Source organism: Balaenoptera musculus, chromosome 20, assembly GCF_009873245.2.
Source record: "Balaenoptera musculus isolate JJ_BM4_2016_0621 chromosome 20, mBalMus1.pri.v3, whole genome shotgun sequence".
NCBI lineage: Eukaryota > Metazoa > Chordata > Mammalia > Artiodactyla > Balaenopteridae > Balaenoptera > Balaenoptera musculus.
Window position 1 is genome coordinate 52,501,467 of NC_045804.1, and position 18,521 is coordinate 52,519,987.

The 18,521-nt window shown below is 44.7% G+C and overlaps 2 protein-coding genes across 3 annotated transcripts in view; both read left to right on the top strand.

Annotated features, from left to right (window-relative positions):
* The window catches only part of CFAP52 (cilia and flagella associated protein 52), a 36,566-nt gene extending 33,589 nt beyond the window's left edge, over positions 1-2,977 (top strand). The window contains exons 13-14 of the mRNA XM_036837180.1: positions 1,342-1,453; positions 2,706-2,977. Of these exons, the coding sequence (XP_036693075.1) occupies positions 1,342-1,453; positions 2,706-2,881 (288 nt within the window). The 3' untranslated portion in view covers positions 2,882-2,977. The remainder of the gene's footprint in view (positions 1-1,341; positions 1,454-2,705) is intronic.
* Positions 2,978-4,890: 1,913 nt separating this feature from the next.
* Positions 4,891-18,521, top strand: part of USP43 (ubiquitin specific peptidase 43) — a 61,865-nt gene continuing 48,234 nt past the window's right edge. For both annotated transcript variants that reach the window (XM_036835441.1, XM_036835442.1), the window contains exons 1-2: positions 4,891-5,573; positions 16,280-16,411. In XM_036835441.1, the coding sequence (XP_036691336.1) occupies positions 5,070-5,573; positions 16,280-16,411 (636 nt within the window). In that variant the 5' untranslated portion in view covers positions 4,891-5,069. The remainder of the gene's footprint in view (positions 5,574-16,279; positions 16,412-18,521) is intronic.

An 18,521-nucleotide genomic window follows, 5' to 3' on the forward strand; every position in this document is an offset into this window, starting at 1 on the left:
TAATAAGTGAACAAGATGATACGAGATGGTGAAAGAGCTAAAAAAATATAGAACAGGCTATAGGATAATGGCTGGGAGAAGGAAGCTGTTTTAGCAAGGATGGTCAGCGAGGCCTCCTTAAGGAGGTGGCACTTGAGCTGAGGCCTGAGTGCCACGAGGACCTAGCCATGCTTTGATCTCAGGGAAAACCATTCCTGGCAGAGGACACTTGGGAAAGCCCAGGAGAGGCTCACTTTGACTTCCCTGGTCAAGGAAGCTGGTAGTCAAGCACCAATGACTTACATGGATGTGATTCCTGAGCAACTAGGATTTTGGCATGCTTTCATACTCCTTTATGTTTTTACTATGAAATCAGAACTTTATTGTTAAAGTGACCGAGCATCGATAGAAATGATAAAGCAAAATAAATAAATAAATAAAAAGAAAAGAAAAATTTTAAATAGCATACACCATTTCTAGCTAAATTCAGAGGAATACAGATTCCTGGCGTAATGATGGGAACACAGCAAGTTGCCATCAACATGAAACAGAGAGAAAGTTCTGGGTGAAATACCCAAGTTCCCACTCCCGATTCCTGGTCAAGGGCTCTATGTTTAGAAAGAAATTTTATTTGTGAATTGGTTGTACATTTACAAAGTTCAAAGTTCAAAAAGTATAAAAGCAGTATATTCAGAGAAAAATCTTCCTTCCTTGAGCCCCTGTCTCCCTTCCACTGCTAACCTAGTTCCTTGGCCCAGGAGGGGGCGGTGGGGTGGGGGGGACTAAGATCCGTCTCTGTTTAAACCCAGCCCTGCGGAATGTTCTGTTGCTTTGAGGCAGAAGAGAAGGTTTGGAATAAGGGTGGGGTGAGGAAGAGGGAGGGCCAGCCACAGTGAGAGCTCACTTTGTAAGGCCCAGTCTCCAGAACTTTCCAGAACTACTCATTCCCCAAGCTGGAGGAAGGAAATGCTTTCCCCTCCCGCCAGGTCTAAAGAAAGCTTCACTTTCCTCCTCTTAAGAGCAGAATCGGGAAAGTGGATGCAGTGGCCGCTTTCTTCTCTCCTTTACAGCTTCCTTCAGGCTCAATCTGCTCCATCTGACCAAAAGTACTCTCTGTCTCAATCCAGTTTACCAGCATATCAACACCTCTTTAAACTGAATGCAAATTTAAAAGCCACTACTAAAAATATGAAAATGATTTCTCCACCCCCTGCTTTAGCCTATTTATAATTTCAGCTGGTATATCATCCCAGGGTGTATTTTTGCTATCTGCTATATAAAGTAGAACCTTCTTTTGTTAGCATGCGTGTGGATGATTTCACTGAGCTGAACCCTGCCTCATGCTTCGTTCTTGAATTCCAGATTGCTTACTGGGAAGTGTTTGATGGGTCAGTAATCAGAGAGTTGGATGGCTCCTTGTCCGGGGCCATAAACGGCATGGATATCACCGTGGAAGGAGTGCACTTTGTCACAGGTCAGTCCTAGGATAAGAGAAGAAAGCCAAGCCCAGCTTATTTAAATGGGAATGTGGAACTCCCAGGCGGGAGGCAACTGGAAGTGACCACAAAAGGGTCTAAAGGGCAACGTGGTTAGATTCAGGCCTGAACACTGCAGCCGGTGTGGCTGGGAAAGAAAAATCCAGAAGTCACATTTCAACGAGAGGAAACATTTGCTCACGAGCCTTAGGGGCACAAATAAAACCTAAGCTTCCACTGCGTGCTTTTTTTTTGTGGTGGGCAGCCGATGAAAGAAACGGGCCTTTACACAACATTGTAAACCAATTATACTTCAATTTAAACAAATTAATTAATTTAAAAAAAAGAAAGAGGGCTTCCCTGGTGGCACAGTGGTTGAGAATCTGCCTGCCAATGCAGGGGACACGGGTTCGAGCCCTGGCCCGGGAAGATCCCACATGCCGCGGAGCAACTAGGCCCGTGAGCCACAACTACTGAGCCTGCGCGTCTGGAGCCTGTGCTCCGCAACAAGAGAGGCCGCGACAGTGAGAGGCCCACGCACCGCGATGAAGAGTGGCCCCCGCTTGCCGCAACTAGAGAAAGCCCTTGCACAGAAACGAAGACCCAACACAGCCAAAAATAAATAAATAAATAAATAAAAATTTTAAAAAAAGAAAGAAAGAAAGAAAGAAAGAAAGAAATGGGCCTTTACATGGGCTGGGCTGTCCGGTCTGCCTTGCTCTGCTATTTCCTACTGAAGTCTTCAATGCCAGGCTTTTCAGTCAGCATTTCCAGGGGGCATTCGCCACACAATGTGCCCGTTGAAACAGCATCAGTCTCATTTCTTGCAGCCTCTTTGATTCTTCCAGACAGTAACCAGTTAATGTTCCAAATCAATAAAAGTTTCACAAACACATTTACGTAAAGCATGATATAAAATTAGACACGGTATGATCCCAATCACATATTCAGATGTATATCTGTGTAACTTACAGAGAAAAGACCAGAAGGAACTAAACCAAGATGTTACTAGTGGTTCTCTCTGGATGGTGGGATCAAGGGTGATGTCACCTGTTTACATTTTTCCCCCCAAATTAACTACAACAGATCTAGATTTTTATAATCAAGGAAAAGAGTGTTTATAAAGATATGTTTTTCTTCCTTTAAATCAGCACATGGGGAATGTATTGAAAACAATCCAGTAATGTAAAATCAGGACTGTTTCTCTCTGTTCTGTTGCAGCAATGCCATATAACTGTTTGTCATTTTCAGGTGGAAATGACCATCTTGTCAAAGTTTGGGATTACAGTGAGGGTGAAGTGACTCATGTTGGGGTGGGACACAGTGGCAACATCACCCGCATCCGGATAAGTCCAGGAAATCAGTACATCGTTAGCGTGAGTGCCGATGGGGCCATTTTGAGATGGAAGTACCCATTTCCCTCATGAAGCATTGGAGACCTCCTGGATTCGCAGCATTGAATACCGTCCTGTTGGAGGCTGAGCTTAGATAACTCCACAACTAGTCTTGCTTTCTCACATCTGTGTTTCTGTGCTTTGGTCAAAATATTTTATCTACAAGTTTCTCCTTTCCTTTATAGAATGCATTTTACATTCTCGAATTGTATATTAAAACTGAGATGTGTTCAAGAATAATTCGTCCAGACTGTAAAGTTTTTTTATTATGAGTAAGTTCCCAGTTGTTGGTTTCCTGTCATAATCTCCCTTCTATGACTCTGCAAAACCCACAGCCCTTCCTCATAATTTGTCCACAGATAACCATTGCTGTGAGTCTCTAAAAATAAGGAATGTGAATTTACCTTCTTAATCAGCATTTCATTCGTCAAGCTGCCTGGGGCAAGACGTGGGTTTGGATCCAGATCTTGGGTAGGGTTTTTGTTTTGTTTGAACTCTCTGATACTCCGTTTTGTAAAGTATACCGTTACCTTTTTGTAAAGAATACCTGCTCAAAAAGTGATTGTGAGAATTAAGTGAAATAATGTATTAAAGCATCGGCAGAGTTCATGACACAGAGTAGAAACTTCAATATGAATTATGGTGCTTTCTCAAAGAAAAGGTGTGTCGGGGATCTTGGGGGTAATTATCAAAGGTGAAATCTCATAGTTGCTTTTCTGGAGTTAACCGTAAAATCTTTCTCCTCTGTTTACCATTAGAAGGGCGATGGAATGGACCTTGTGTACTGACCTTCCAACCAGGGACGGTGTCCTTTTCCAGGGAGGGTAAATAACGGTATTTCCCAGAAACACTTCAAGTCTCTAATTCACAGGACAGTCTTTTGTTCTGCACATATTCTTTATCCTTTACTTAATGCTTTTTTTCCCCCCTGCATCAGGTAACCTGCTGCTGCCCTATTTGACATATCAAGGTGGATATTTAATAAATGATGACCACTTATTCATCAAATAATAAGTAACATTTCAGGGCATTCATGTAATAATGCATCCTGCTAATCTCTTGTTGAGCTAGAAATTGATGAGAAATTCACTTTGCGAGACTTTGCCGGATTAATTATAAACGTGACAGTTACAGGATAAAGTGAGCGAAGTCTCCAGGGAATCAAGGGCAAGGCAATGCCAAGTCAATTCTCATTGGGCAACAATTCAGCTGGGATTTTGCGGTACGGAGTGAACGTGAGACCTCCTAGGGGGCGCGCCCGGGAGCCGGAAAACTTCCTGGTGAGCAAATACTGAGGCTGGAAAGAGCTAAGCTGCGGGGTTGGCAGTCCACAGACCCTGCTCGAGTTCCGGCTTCTCTGCTTACGGGTCGTGTGGCCTCAGTCCATTGCCTTAACCTCTCTGAGCCCGTTTCTCCACCAAATAGACCGAGGACGGTCAAGTCTCGCTTGCAAGTTTTGATAAACTCTCTAAACTAGTCTGTAATTTAAACAAGCAAACCACAACCATCCCGGGTGTTTCTACACGCGGTTCCCAGTTCGGGTCCCAGGATGGCGGGTCCCGCAAAGGCTCTGCCTCCCCTGCGGGGCAGACGGTCTGGAAGGAGGTGGCGCCACCTGTCCGCACACACCTGAGCCTGCGGCGGAACCAGCGGCACCAAGGTGCTCTCCACCCCTTCGCCGCTCCCAGTGCGCGTCTCTCGCTACGCCGGAGGCTGCCCTTTGGGGAGTCTTCCTTTCCCTCCTCTTCACCTTCGCCTGGACGTAATTACAAGAAATTTAGCAATATCCAGGGCTTTGCAATTTACTAGGGCGTTCCCATTTATCATTCCTCTATTATTTTCACAGCTTGAAGGCTGGGAGGGGACTAGGAGCAGAGGTTAAATTCAGGTCGGTAGGTTTAAGAGAGGTAAGGAAGGGGGAAGGAACCAGAACTCTGTGCTCCAGTGCTTTTATTCCTGGTCCGAGCGGCGGGGGCGGGAGCCGGCGGGGGTGGGGGCGGCTGGGCGCTGCCCGGGGCGGGCCCTGCGGCCTGATTCCCGCGTGGGGCGGGGCGGCCCCGCCCCCGCCCTTGGCTCCGCCTCCGCCCGGTCCCGGCACACCTGGCCCGCAGGTAGCCGGCGCCCGGGCGCCTTTCCGAGCCTGGAAGGGCCTGTTGGCTGCTCGTCCTTCCGGCGCCCGGAGGCTGGGGGCTCCGCTCCGGGAGGGGCGCCGGCGGGAGCCATGGACCCGGGCGCGGGGGCCGCGGCCGGAGAGGGGCCCCCCGCGCCCCGGCCCCGCCGCCGCCGCTCCCTGCGCCGCCTGTTTGGCCGCTTCCTGCTGGCGCTGGGCAGCCGCTCCCGCCCCGGGGACTCGCCGCCCCGGCCCCAGCCCCAGCCGGGACACGGCTATGGCGACGGGGAGGGAGGCTTTGCTGGCCCCGCGGGCCCGGATCCAGCTGCGCCCGGAAGCCCCGGGGAGGAGCGCCCGCCCCGACCCCAGCCCCAGCTCCCCGCCGGCGACGGGGCGCGGACCCCGGGAGCTCAGGGCTTGAAGAACCACGGCAACACCTGTTTCATGAACGCCGTGGTGCAGTGTCTCAGCAACACCGACCTGCTGGCCGAGTTCCTGGCGCTGGGGCGCTACCGGGCGGCGCCGGGCCGCGCCGAGGTCACCGAGCAGCTGGCGGCGCTGGTGCGCGCGCTCTGGACGCGCGAATACACGCCCCAACTTTCCGCCGAGTTCAAGGTAGGCAGCGCCGGGCTGCCTCCAGCCTTGACCGCTCGGCGGCAGCCACGTTTCGGCCTTTCGGGTTTCCCTTCTGGACCGTTGGGTGCTCCATCAGGAAAGGGGTTTCTTGGGGACTTCTCTAGATGGCATTTGCCAGTTAAGCCTCGGATTATCGCTTTTTTTTTTAATTAAATTTATTTTTACATTTTTATTTATTTTTGTCTGCGTTGGGTCTTCGTTGCGGTGCGCGGGCTTCTCATTGCGGTGGTGGCTTTTCTTGTTGCGGAGCACGGGCTCTAGGCGTACGGGCTTCAGCAGTTGTGGCATGCGGGCTCTAGAGCGCAGGCTCAGTAGTTGTGGTGCAGGGCTTAGCTGCTTCTCGGCATGTGGGATCTTCCCGGACCAGGGCTCGGGCCCGCGTCCCCTGCATTGGCAGGCGGATTCTTAACCACTGCGCCACCAGTGAAGCCCATCGCCTTTGTTTTGAGTTGATTAATGTGTCAGCGCTTGAGGCGGGTGAGTGCAGGGAGCTGGTAGATTTGAGCGTATTCAGCATTTCTGCGCTCAGCAAACACTAGTTGAAGTATCGGAGGACTGTTCTAACGCCAGGGATAGAGTTTCCACTCTAGTTTCTAGTGCGGTGCGGGGAGTCGGACTTCGAAGGCCAAGGTCTAGGAGGAAGGAGGTGAATGATGAGAAGGACGAAGCCAGGGCAAGATCTAGGAGTAATCCCCACAGGGGGAGGGAGCATCAAGTGCAAAGACCAGAGGCCTGAAGGAGCTGAGAACTGGAAGCATGAAGGAAAACTCGGGTGGCATTTGCCCAGTAGAGTGCGGAGGAGATGAGGTCGGCCAGATCATGTAAGTTTTTGGAGGCAACGGTAAGGAGTTTGGCTTTTATTCTAAGCCCATCGAAATCTGAGAACCTGTGTGCCAGGTACTGCGCTGAGGGCCTGGGAGAGGCAGTGGGTGTGCTATACTGGAGGTGGCATCCTTTTGCTTAGTGTGAATGAAATCCCCTAGGATGCGTTAGCGTGGGTTTGTATCCTTTGTTCCTGGGCTCACGGTCTACTTACTGGGTATGCTGCAGGGTCATGAGGCTTTGGAAGTTATGTGTATCACTTCACCCAGGATTAAAGCGGGGCATTTGTCTGGGGTCCCAGTTGGATTAAAGAGTGCTGATAATTGACGCGCATGGCTGGCTTCCTGCTAAAAAAACCACAGTTCTGGGCAGAGAGCTGAAGCTCCCCAAAGACTAGGGATCGTTGTTCTTGGGGGAGAGGGAACTTGTCAGTGTTCATTCCACAAGCATCACTGCTCTTGAGTTTCAGCCTGAGAAAGCAATCCTTGCCATGTGACCCACGAGGATGCCAACCCCCACCGTCCTCTCTCCTGCTTCCACTAGTGAAGCACTGTTCTGCAGGCGTCAGTGGGTCAAATGGGTGTCAGTAATATCTCCTTTTGGCATCATTTGCTTTTTAAATGTGAGAGGCAGTATCCTTTAGTGGTTCAGGGCAAGGTCTTGGTTACCTTGAGCAAGTTACTAAAATCTCAACTGTGCCTCAGCTTTCCTTATCTGTAAAATGGGACTCTAGTGGTACCTATCTTCTTATAGGGTTGTTGTGAGGGTAAAATGAGCTAATTATAACTCCTCACCTGCAGAGACCTGGAGGGAGAGAGGTAATCCTGTGTACCTTTTCTATTGCTCCATGCATTCTCATCCAGTTACTGCAGCAATGGGAGAGACAGGAGTAGCTTGAAAAGTCTTCCAAATTAGTAATCACCCTCCATGACTCACCAGCGTTTCCTGTCTCTCTCGCCTGCTCTCAAATCCCTAGAGCCAAGAAGCTCCCTGTGAGCCTCGGGGAGCTGAAGGATAATCAAACTGTTAATACGTTAGTAAGGGTGTTATAAGCCAGGGGTTCCTGGAACTTTCCTGGTAGGCAGCCTTGGAGAGAGTGGGGAAGGATTCCAGAATCTGTGCTTTTAAACCTTGGGGATTGAAGTCTAGGTGGGTTCCTCTTATTTTACAGATGAGGAAACATTTATTCATTCAACAAATATTGAGTGTCTAGATACTATAGAGGGAGCATGGAACACATGTGGGGTGATGAGTGCAAAACCTGACCCTGGGGCTCCTCTCCTGGAGCTTACGGTCCAGTGAGAGAGATGGATGTGAGTGAAGTAATACCACGGGCCCACGATTAGAACTGCTGACAAGTGCTACAAAATAAAGATGCTCTGTTTACAATAGCCAGGACATGGAAGCAACCTAAGTGTCCATCGACAGATGAATGGATAAAGAAGATGTGGCACATATATACAATGGAATATTACTCAGCCATAAAAAGAAACGAAATTGAGTTATTTGTAGTGAGGTGGATGGACCTAGAGTCTGTCATACAGAGTGAAGTAAGTCAGAAAGAGAAAAACAAATACCGTACGCTAACACATACATATGGAATCTAAAAAAAAAAAATGGTTCTGATGAACCTAGGGGCAGGAATAAAGACACATGTAGAGAATGGACTTGAGGACACGGGGAGGGGGAAGGGTAAGCTGGGACGAAGTAAGAGAGCAAGCAAGAGAGTAGCATTGACATATATACACCACCAAATGTAATATAGACAGCTAGTGGGAAGCAGCTGCATGGCACAGGGAGATCAGCTCGGTGCTTTGTGACCATCTAGAGGGGTGGGATAAGGAGGGTGGGAGGGAGACGCAAGGGGGAGGGGATATGGGGATGTATGTATGCATATAGCTGATTCACTTTGTTATACAGCAGAAACTAACACAGCACTGTAAAGCAATTATACTCCAATAAAGATGTTAAAAAAAATTAAAAAATAAAAAATAAAGATGCTCTATGGCAATTCTGGCAGGAGGATGTGATTGTTTGGGGAAGGTGGTGTGAGGAGGTGGGCTAGGAAGTCTTCCCAGGAGAGGGATCAACTAAGGACATGGGAGGGTGGGAAAGTGCATTATAGTTCCTGAGACTGAAACTGCCAGTCACTGAGGTGGGTGGGGCTGGGCAGGATAAGTGCCTGATAAAAGGAATTAATGAAAGCCTATGTGGCTGGGGGGAGGGGCCGGAGAATGGGTTTGGGAGAAGCCACAGAGGGTTGTGTAAAGGAGTTTGGCCTTTAAGAGGGATTATTAGCTTCACACGGAGGAAGGCAGGAAGCTGAGAAGCAGCCAGCAGGCTGGAGTGAGTTACCGCAGCCCAGCCACGCAAAAGGCATGGGTCTGTGGCGTTCCCCCTCCCTGCGCCCTGAGTCACCCAGTGTCCCAGTGGTAGTAGGACCGCTCTTTGTTTTAAGAGCAAATGAATAAATACATTTTAAAAATCCTGTCCATGGTATTATTCATAATACTTTGATTTCTAATGATGTAATTAAATGTATATAACTATAAAAAATTGGAAAATGCCAAAATGTAAAAAAAAAAAAAAAAAAAAGATCTGGAACTCCACCCTCTAGAGATAACCATCATTAGTGTGTTGATGTGCTTCAAATCATGTGCAATTGGAAATTCTAGTTTTGTATCTTGCTGTTTTCAGTTAAGTATTATCGTAAGACTTTCTCCTGGTCATTAAAATCTTTTATAAAACTTAATTTTTAATGATTGTGTAATATTTCATTAAACGAACCAATCCCTAGGGAGATGTTTATGTACCGTACAATTTTCCAGCTATCATGCTATGTTGAAAATTCTTGTATTTAAATCATTGTCCTCAGCTCTGATCATTTCCATAAGCTTAATTCCTTGAAGTGAAACGACATGGTCAAAGCAAAGATGACTGTTTTGTTCTTTTTATGTTTGTTGCTTTTTAAATCAACTTTTATGAGGTATAAATTATGTACAGTGAAAGGCACCCATTTTAAAAAATTGAGTTATATGTGAGATATAACACTGTGTAGCGTATATAATACATTGGTTTGATACATTTGTATTGCAGTATGATTGCCAATAGTAGCATTGGTTAACACCCGTATCTCGTCATGTTTTAGTGCTGGGAACAATTAAGATCTAGTGTCTTAGCAAGTTTATTGTTTATAGTACAGTTTTGTTGTCTATAATCACTGTACAGGAACACTTCCTTTCACTGTACTTTGCAGATATTGCGTGCTTTACATATTGAAGGTTTGTGACAACCCTGCATCGGTCAAGTCTATCAGCGCCCTTTTTCCAAGAGCATTTGCTCACTTTGGGTCTCTGTCACATTTTGGTAATTCTCACAGTATCTACAACTTTTTCATTGTTATTATATTTGTTATGGCGATCTGTGATCAGTGATCTTTGATGTTACTATTGTAATTGTTTTGGGCTGCCGTGAACTACGCCCATATAAGATGGTGAACTTAATAAATGTGTGTGTTCTGACTGCTCCACCAACCGGCTGTTCCCCCACCTCTCTCCCTCCTCTCCTTGGGCCTCCCTCTTCCCTGAGACACACAATATTGAAATTAGGCCAATTAATAACCCCACAATGGCCTCTAAGTGTTCAAGTGAAAGGAGAAGTCAGTCCATGCGGCAAATGTCATCGTGGTCTTATTTTCAGAAATTGCCACAGTTACCCTGACCAGTCAACATTCATCAACATCGAGGCCAGACCCTCCACCAGCAACAGATTAGACTCGCTGAAGGCTCAGATGATGGTTAGCATTTTTTTTAGCAATAAATTGTTTTATTTCTTTATTTACTTATTTATTTTTGCCATTTTTTTTGGAATTTCATTTTATAATAAATTGTTTTTTAATTAAGGTCTGTAGGTTGTGTTTTTAGACACAATGCTATTGTACATTGTAATATTGTAGTATTAAGAGACTACAGAAGAGTGTGAATATAATTTTATATGCCCTGGGAAACCAAAAAATTCACGTGACTCGCTTTACTGAGATATTTGCTTTATTATGGTGGTCTGGAACTGAACCTACAATAACTCTGAGGTCTGCCTATACCATGTATTAGTCTCCAGGACTTATTTATCTACTAGTGACAACTATGTACCCTTACACACCATCTGCCCCATCCCTCCACCCTCAGCCCCTGATAACCACTGTTTTATTTTCTGCTTTTCCAGTTTCGATTTTTTTTTAGATTCCTCATGTAAGAGGTATTATACACTGTCTGTCTTTCTCTGTCTGACTTATTTCACTCAGCATAATGTCCTCATGGTCCATCCACATTGTTGCAAATGGCAGAATTTCTTTTCTCAGGGCTGAGTAAAAATTCTAAGTGTAGAATCTGATGCGTTTTGACATGTATGTACCTGTATAATCACCATCCCAATTTTAAGTATTTATTGTTTTTTAGTTTTTAGATCAATTTTGTTGGGCTTGATTATTTTTAGTACCCACATTGACAAATTTCTTTCCAAATAATTATATCAAGTTGTAGATACACCAGCAATGCATATTTTCCTAAGTATTGGTTATTCTCTCTTATTAATTTATTGAACAAAAAGAAATAGCATCTTGTTTTTACATTTGTTTTTTTGATTAGGAGTGAGGTGTTGGATTTTTCTATGCTTTTTTACTAGTTGTAAGACTGCTCTTGGAATTGTCTGTTCATGTGGTTTGTCTATCCATTCTGCCTCGGTCTTAATGTTCTTTTTTCTTGTTTCTGTAAGTTCCTTAACTCTAGTCATATTTGCTGGAGATATTTTCTCCCAACTCTCTCCTTCTCCCTACGGAAAGTTTTAGATTTATTTATATCATACCTTTTGATAAACATTCTATGTTATGTACTTCTAGTTTTTCTATGGCTATATTAAGGATTTCAGCCATCTGGAATTTATCGTAGCTCACGTGCTTGAGGATCAATTTTAGACTAACAATTTTAGACATACAGTATGCCTCAAATGATACGGCGGAGGCATTGCTTTTTAAAAACAAGGATACCTTCATCACTTGTATGTTTTGGAAGTTCTGGACAAAACCAGTAAGACATGAAGTGGAAATGGAAAAAAAAATATTGAACAGAAGGAAAATTACTAAATCGTTCTAGAAATCCGTATTTTAGAATAATCGCTGTCGCTAATGGGTTCAGGTACAACATAGACAGTCAAAAGCAAGACCCATTTAGAAACATAAAAAAATGAGATTTCATACCTAAAAACAACCCAATGTATGAAATAAGTAGGAATACTTCTTAAAACAAATATGTTATAAATTATCAGTGGTGAGAGGAAGAAATACACACACACACACACACACGCGGATAGAGCTATGCCATATTGCAGGGTAGAAATACCAAATATTGCCATTCATCTCTCCCAAGTTAAATCCCAAGGATTTAGCTTTAATGCAGTTCTAGTTACATTTCAGTAGACTTTCTATGGGAATGTTTTCTGTAGAATCAATAGGTAAAGTTATCTTAAAAAATTCTGTAAAATACCTGCCAGATACTGTTATAATTGGGAAAAGACCAATAAAGAATAGTGTTCACTGTAAAAAATATTTGCAATCTACAAATTAAAATGAAAAAGAAAATTACCTATGGTCACATCTTTCTATAACCATTTGTTAATATTTTGCCGTATATTTTCTGGTCTTTTACCTTTCTATCTATAAATATATTTTAAAAATCTCAAATATATATTTTTGCTGTTTAACGACAGGATTATTTATCTTCTTTTCTCATTAGTATTTCCTCAAGCATAATTTTTAAGGCCATCTGATATAAGTGTGCAGTAAGTTCTCCCCAGATAACTTTGAGATATCTTTGCTTGGATCTCTCATTTCCTTAGGCTAAACCCCTTAAAGTGGAATCACTATGCTTATAAAGAGGAACATTATTAAGGCCTTATCTTGTCTGTCTTCTTGAAGTTGTCAAATTCTTTCTGGAAAGGTTGTGTGGCTTCATGGCCAGACTAAGAGGACAAGAGTGTCAGTCTTAAAGGATTAGCGTGATTAGCAGGAGAGGAATGGATCTCACATAGAAGAAAGAATAAGTAAAGGTGTAGCCCATAGAAGTGGGAAAGTATGTTTGGGGCACCCGAGTGGCTCATTTACCTGGAGCTTTGAAACGTGAGACGGAGTGGTGAGTGATGGATGGGGCCAGACTGGAGGAATCTGGATTAGTAGGTGGTGAGTCAGCAAGTCGGGAAGGGTTTGGGTGGGGACACGACGTTACCAGCTGGGCTGTGGGAAGAAGGGTCTGTCCTGTCCTGCAGGCAGTGGGCGGTCAGGGGGAGGTGCTGGGGGCCGGGCTCCCCTCGAGGTAGGCACTGCGGTCTGGATCAACAGGAGTTAGGACTCAACAGTGGGAATGGGACTCTGGTGAAGGGGTGGGATGGAAACAGTTGGGAAGGCAGACTCAGAATGCTTGACTGATGCTGGTGTGAGATGGAACCTGCAAGAGGACCCTGACATTAAGAGAAAGAGCTGATCTTAGAGATTTAGAGCTGGAGGGGCTATCTGCCCCCCTGGGAGGGAATGTTGGTACTAAGGATGTAGGTTTGAGGGAGGCTGGGAGGTAGGGTTGCCAGGTAAAATACATGATGCCCAGCTCCATTTGAATTTCAGATAAACAATAACTTGTTAGTAGAAATATATTCCCAATATTGCCTGGGACATACTTATACCACAGACATCACCATTATTACTGCTTATTCAAGGTTCATTTTATTGGCTCATTGGGCAACCCTGCTTGGGGGTCAAAGTGCAGAGAAGCCTAGATCCTTCATTGCGCTCAAGCTAGTGTGTTTCAAATAAAGACTCAGAACCAGCATTTCAGTTAATTAAATCTTGAATTTTGCTTCGGCTCATCCTAAAGTTTCCTTGAAGTCCCAAGGAAAGATGAAAAAAAAGGAAAAGAAAAAAAGCCCAGGGCCTTTGATTAGATTGGCCTTGGTGAGATCCGCTGGGTTCACAGCTTTGCTCACACAGCTGCCTTGGGTGGGCATGAGCAGAGGACAGACCTACATCGGACAAGGCCTGCCCTGTGCACTCACACAGAAAAGGGGGTTTGCTTACACTCAGATGCTCGTGCTTGCACAAAAAAGACCCTGGAAGGATGCTAAGTAAGAAAATGTTCAAAGTGTCCTCCCTCTGGGGAGGGGAGGGGCACCCAGGCCTGGGAAGACTTTTTTTTTTTATATAATTAATTAATTTATTTTTGGCTGTGTTGGGTCTTCGTTTCTATGCGAGGGCTTTCTCTAGTTGCGGCAAGCGGGGGCCACTCCTCATCGCGGTGCGCGGGCCTCTCACTATCGCGGCCTCTCTTGTTGCCGAGCACAGGCTCCAGACGCGCAGGCTCAGTAGCTGTGGCTCACGGGCCCAGTTGCTCCGCGGCATGTGGGATCTTCCCAGACCCCGGGCTCGAACCCGTGTCCCCTGCATTAGCAGGCAGATTCTCAACCACTGCGCCACCAGGGAAGCCCGGGAAGATTTTTCATTACTGTTCTTTTTATATTTTGAATTATTTTTTTTTAAGTAGGTGCATATATTGCCCTTTGAAATAAACTTTTTGAAAGCTGGAACATGCATTTACCCAGAAAATGACGAAGCTGTCACCTCGTCTAACAGGACAGCATGAAGGGCACAGGAATGTGAGTGCCACCAGGGCAAGGAATCATGTCGGCGTTGTAGCCCCAGGCCCTAGACTAGTGCCTGGCCCCTAGTAGGCACTCAACAAATAAATATTTATTAAAAGGATTAAGGACTGGCCCAAACATTTTGTGATCTAACCACAGAAGGAGATGTTTGTACTTCTCAAGTTTCATTCATTTTAGGAAGAGGCAGGGAAGGAACCACATGCGTGGTATTTAAGGAAGCCCACTTCACTGGGCCATGTGGTCATTCTCAAAGAGGGGAGTTGATGCCGTGGGAATGAGGGAAACCACCGTGGAGAGAGAAGGACAAGAAGCTGTCCACCTTTGGGGTGAACAGAGAGAGACAGCGTGGAAATAGACTGAGGGCGTGGGTGGGGGGCCAGGCGAGCATGCCCCCCAGCAATCCAAGGTCCAGAGCTTCAGGGAGGAGACATGGTCACCTCTATCAAAACACTCTACCACGTGATCCAGCAATCCCACTCCTGGGTATATTTCTAGAAAAAAATGAAAACACTAGTTCGAAAAGATACATGCACCCCAATGTTCATAGCAGCCATATTTACATTAGCCAAGACATGGAAGCAAACTAAGTGCCCGTCAACAGACAACTGGGGGCTTCCCTGGTGGCGCAGTGGTTAAGAATACGCCTGCCAATGCAGGGGACACGGGTTCGAGCCCTGGTCAGGGAAGATCCCACATGCTGCGGAGCAACTAAGCCCGTGCGCCACAACTACTGAGCCTGCACTCTAGAGCCCACGAACCACAACTGCTGAGCCCACGTGCCGCAACTACTGAAGCCCGCACGCTTAGAGCCTGTGCTCCGCAACAAGAGAAGCCACCGCAATGAGAAGCCCGCGCACCGCAACTAGGGAAAGCCCACGCACAGCAACAAAGACCCAACACAGCCAAAAATAAATAAAATTAAATCTTAAAAAAAAATCTTAATCATTAAAAAAAAAACAATTGGATTAAGAAGATGTGGTATAAACATACAATGGAACATTTCTCAGCCATAAAAAAGAATGAAATACTGCCATTTGCAGCAACATGGATGGACCTGGAGAATATTATGCTTAGTGACGTAAGTCAAAGACAAATACTATATGATATCACTTACGTGTGAAATCTAAAAAATAATACAAATGAATCTATATTCACACAGAAACATATAGCACACGGAACTCTACTCAAAAGACTCTAAAAAAGAGTGGAGATATATATATGTATAACTGATTTACTTTGCCGTACAGCAGAAACTAACAACATTGTAAATCAACTATACTTCAATAAAAATTAAAATAAAATAAAAAAGAAACAAAACAAAACGGAAACAGACTCACAGACATAGAAAACAAACTTGTGGTTACCAAAGGGGAAAGGGACAAATTAGGGATATGGGATTAACAGATACAAACTACCATACATAAAATAGTTAAGCAACAAGGATTTACTGTATAGCACAGGGGATTATACCCATTATTTTGTAACAACCTATAATGGAATAGAATCTGCAAAATTACTGAATCACTACGCTGTACACCTGAGACTAACACAATATTGTAAATCAACTATACTTTAATTTAAAAAAATATATATACATATATTCAACAGACAATCCTGTGGGTTTTCAAAGGACAGGATACACAATGGTAGTCTTTCTGGAAAAAACGATGCCTCCTCCTATACAGAGAACCCTCACAGCATTTGGGGACACTGCTCCCCAAATGACAGGCTTTAGCAGGAAAGACCATTTCTCGCCCCACGTTGTTTCTGACTTGTCATCCTGGTCAAGGCTGAAGCGCGACCATGGGTAGGCTTGGTGCTTCCAGGCCCTTGTTTGGATGTTTGAAGGGCCAAATTGCCCCTCAAAGCATGGACTTCTTACTGCAGTGGCTTCTCTTGCTGCGGAGCATGGGCTCTAGGCGTGCGGGCTTCAGTAGTTGTGGCTCGCAGGCTCTAGAGCGCAGGCTCAGGAGTTGTGGAGCACGGGCTTAGTTGCTCCGCGGCATGTGGGATCTTCCCGGACCGGGGCTCGAACCCGTGTGCCCTGCATTGGCAGGCGGATTCTTAACCACTGCGCCACCAGGGAAGTCCCCAATTGTCTGTTGATGGGCACTTAGTTTGCTTCCATGTCTTGGCTAATGTAAACATTCTTCTGTTCCTTTCAGAATGCGGTCTCCAAGTACGGCTCTCAGTTCCAAGGCAATTCCCAGCACGACGCCCTGGAGTTCCTGCTCTGGTTGCTGGATCGTGTGCACGAGGACTTGGAGGGCGCGGCCCCGGGGCTGGGGTCCGACAAGGTCAGTCGCCCCCGAAACAACACGTTGTGTTTTTTGTTTTTTTTTTTTAATACGGTTTATTATTATTTATTTATTTATTTATTTATTTTTGGCTGTGTTGGGTCTTCGTTTCTGTGCGAGGGCTTTTCTCTAGTTGCGGCAAGCGGGGCCGCTCTTCATCGCAGTGCGCGGGCCTCTCACTGTCGCGGCCTCTCTTGTTGCGGAGCACAGGCTCCAGACGCGCAGGCTCAGTAGTTGTGGCTCACGGGCCTAGTTGCTCCGCGGCATGTGGGATCTTCCCAGACCAGGGCTCGAACCCGTGTCCCCTGCATTAGCAGGCAGATTCTCAACCACTGCGCCACCAGGGAAGCCCAACATGTTGTGTTTGATTTTCTTTTTTCCCCTTGCACATTTACTCAGCTCTTCAAAACTAAATCTTGAAATTCAGATCCGTAGATTTTTGTGTATTCTGCCTGCTGTTCACACGGTACCGTTCCCTGCTCCTTCCTCTTTTCCCCGTTTGTTTTAGACCAGACGTTTCCTCCCATTGCTGTTCCTCATCCTCTTTAATCCCAGTGATATGGTGAATAGGGTTTCTGTTTGGTTTAAAGTTTGAAAAAAAAAAATCTCCTTTCTGTCAATATCCTATGCCTTAGTATGGTCATCTGAGGCCATGAGTGCCGTTGCTTATTATTTTTAGATGCTTCCATTTTAACTCCACCCTTGCTTTTTCAGTTACTTATCCTACAGAGCCAGCGATTCCCAATCTTTTTTCTCAAGACGCAGGATGGATGATCTTTACATGTGTGCACTCAGCAGTCCCAGATTTGGATGAAACCTCAAACCTTTGGGTGTAAGAAAGCCCTACAATCATTTGTAGGTTTGATAGGACTAGTTGATAGTTGATAAATCAGCTGTGTTCTCTATGGGCTTTGCTAAATAAAGATCAGTGATGGGTTCTGCTCTAATCCTATCCTTTCATCTCTCTCTTAAGAAAGTAAAAACGAGTGAAGTTATTATTCCATGAGCGAGCAAAATTATTATAACAATATCCATGAATAATCTGCTATAATTTAAAAAATGTTTCACAAGCTTTGGTAATTAATCAGTCGCATATTACTTTTGATGTGTCTCAAAACTGATACAGATGCAGCTACAAGAACTGCTTTACTTGTTTTTTGTTTGTTTGTTTGTTTTAATTCTGGACATTTTATTCCCATCCCCCTCGTGAATCAATTAAAAAGCCCTTGGAAGTGTTTCAATCTTTCACCCGTTACCTTCCCATCCTTACATTATCTGCTCAGAGACCATTATTCTAGAGTAATAAAGATTGAATGGCAAAATGTGACACAAATGGACCTAACTACGAAACAGAAACAGACTCCCAGACATAGAGAACAGACTTGTGGTTGCCAAGGGGTAGGGGGGTGGGGGAGGGAAGTATTGGGAGTTTGGGATTAGCAGATGCAAACTAGTTTATACAGGATGGATAAACAACAAGGTCCTACTGTATAGCACAGGGAACTATATTCAATATCCTGAGAAAAATCGTAATGGAAAAGAATATGAAAAAGAATGGACATATATGTATAACTGAATCACTTTGCTGTGCAGCAGAAATTAACACAACATTGTAAATCAACTATATTCAATAAAATAAATTTAAAAAATAAAAGAGAATAAATAAATGGGAGGGAGATTGAACGGCAGTCACAGTTTGTAGGATGAATGAATCGAGATACATAATGTGCAGCATGATGACTGTAGTTAATAATACCACACTGAGTGCTGGAAATTTGCTAAGAGAGTAGATTTCAGGTCCTCTCACCACACACAAAAAAGGTAACTACATGAGGAGATGGATATGTTGATTGGCTTGACTGAAGTAATCATTTCACCATGTAGATGTGTATCAGATCATCATGTTGCACTCCTTAAACACATACAATGTTTATTTAAGAATAAAATGGCTCAAGAAGCTGAGTCATTTTTTTTTCTTAACTTGTCCACACAGCCAGCTGTTGTCTTTGTTTCTTTCCCTTTTAAAAATGACAAGTGGCAACTTTAAGAAAAGGAGGGCATAACCATATATGTCTTGAATAAAGAATAGACCTCTTTTAAACAACAATAT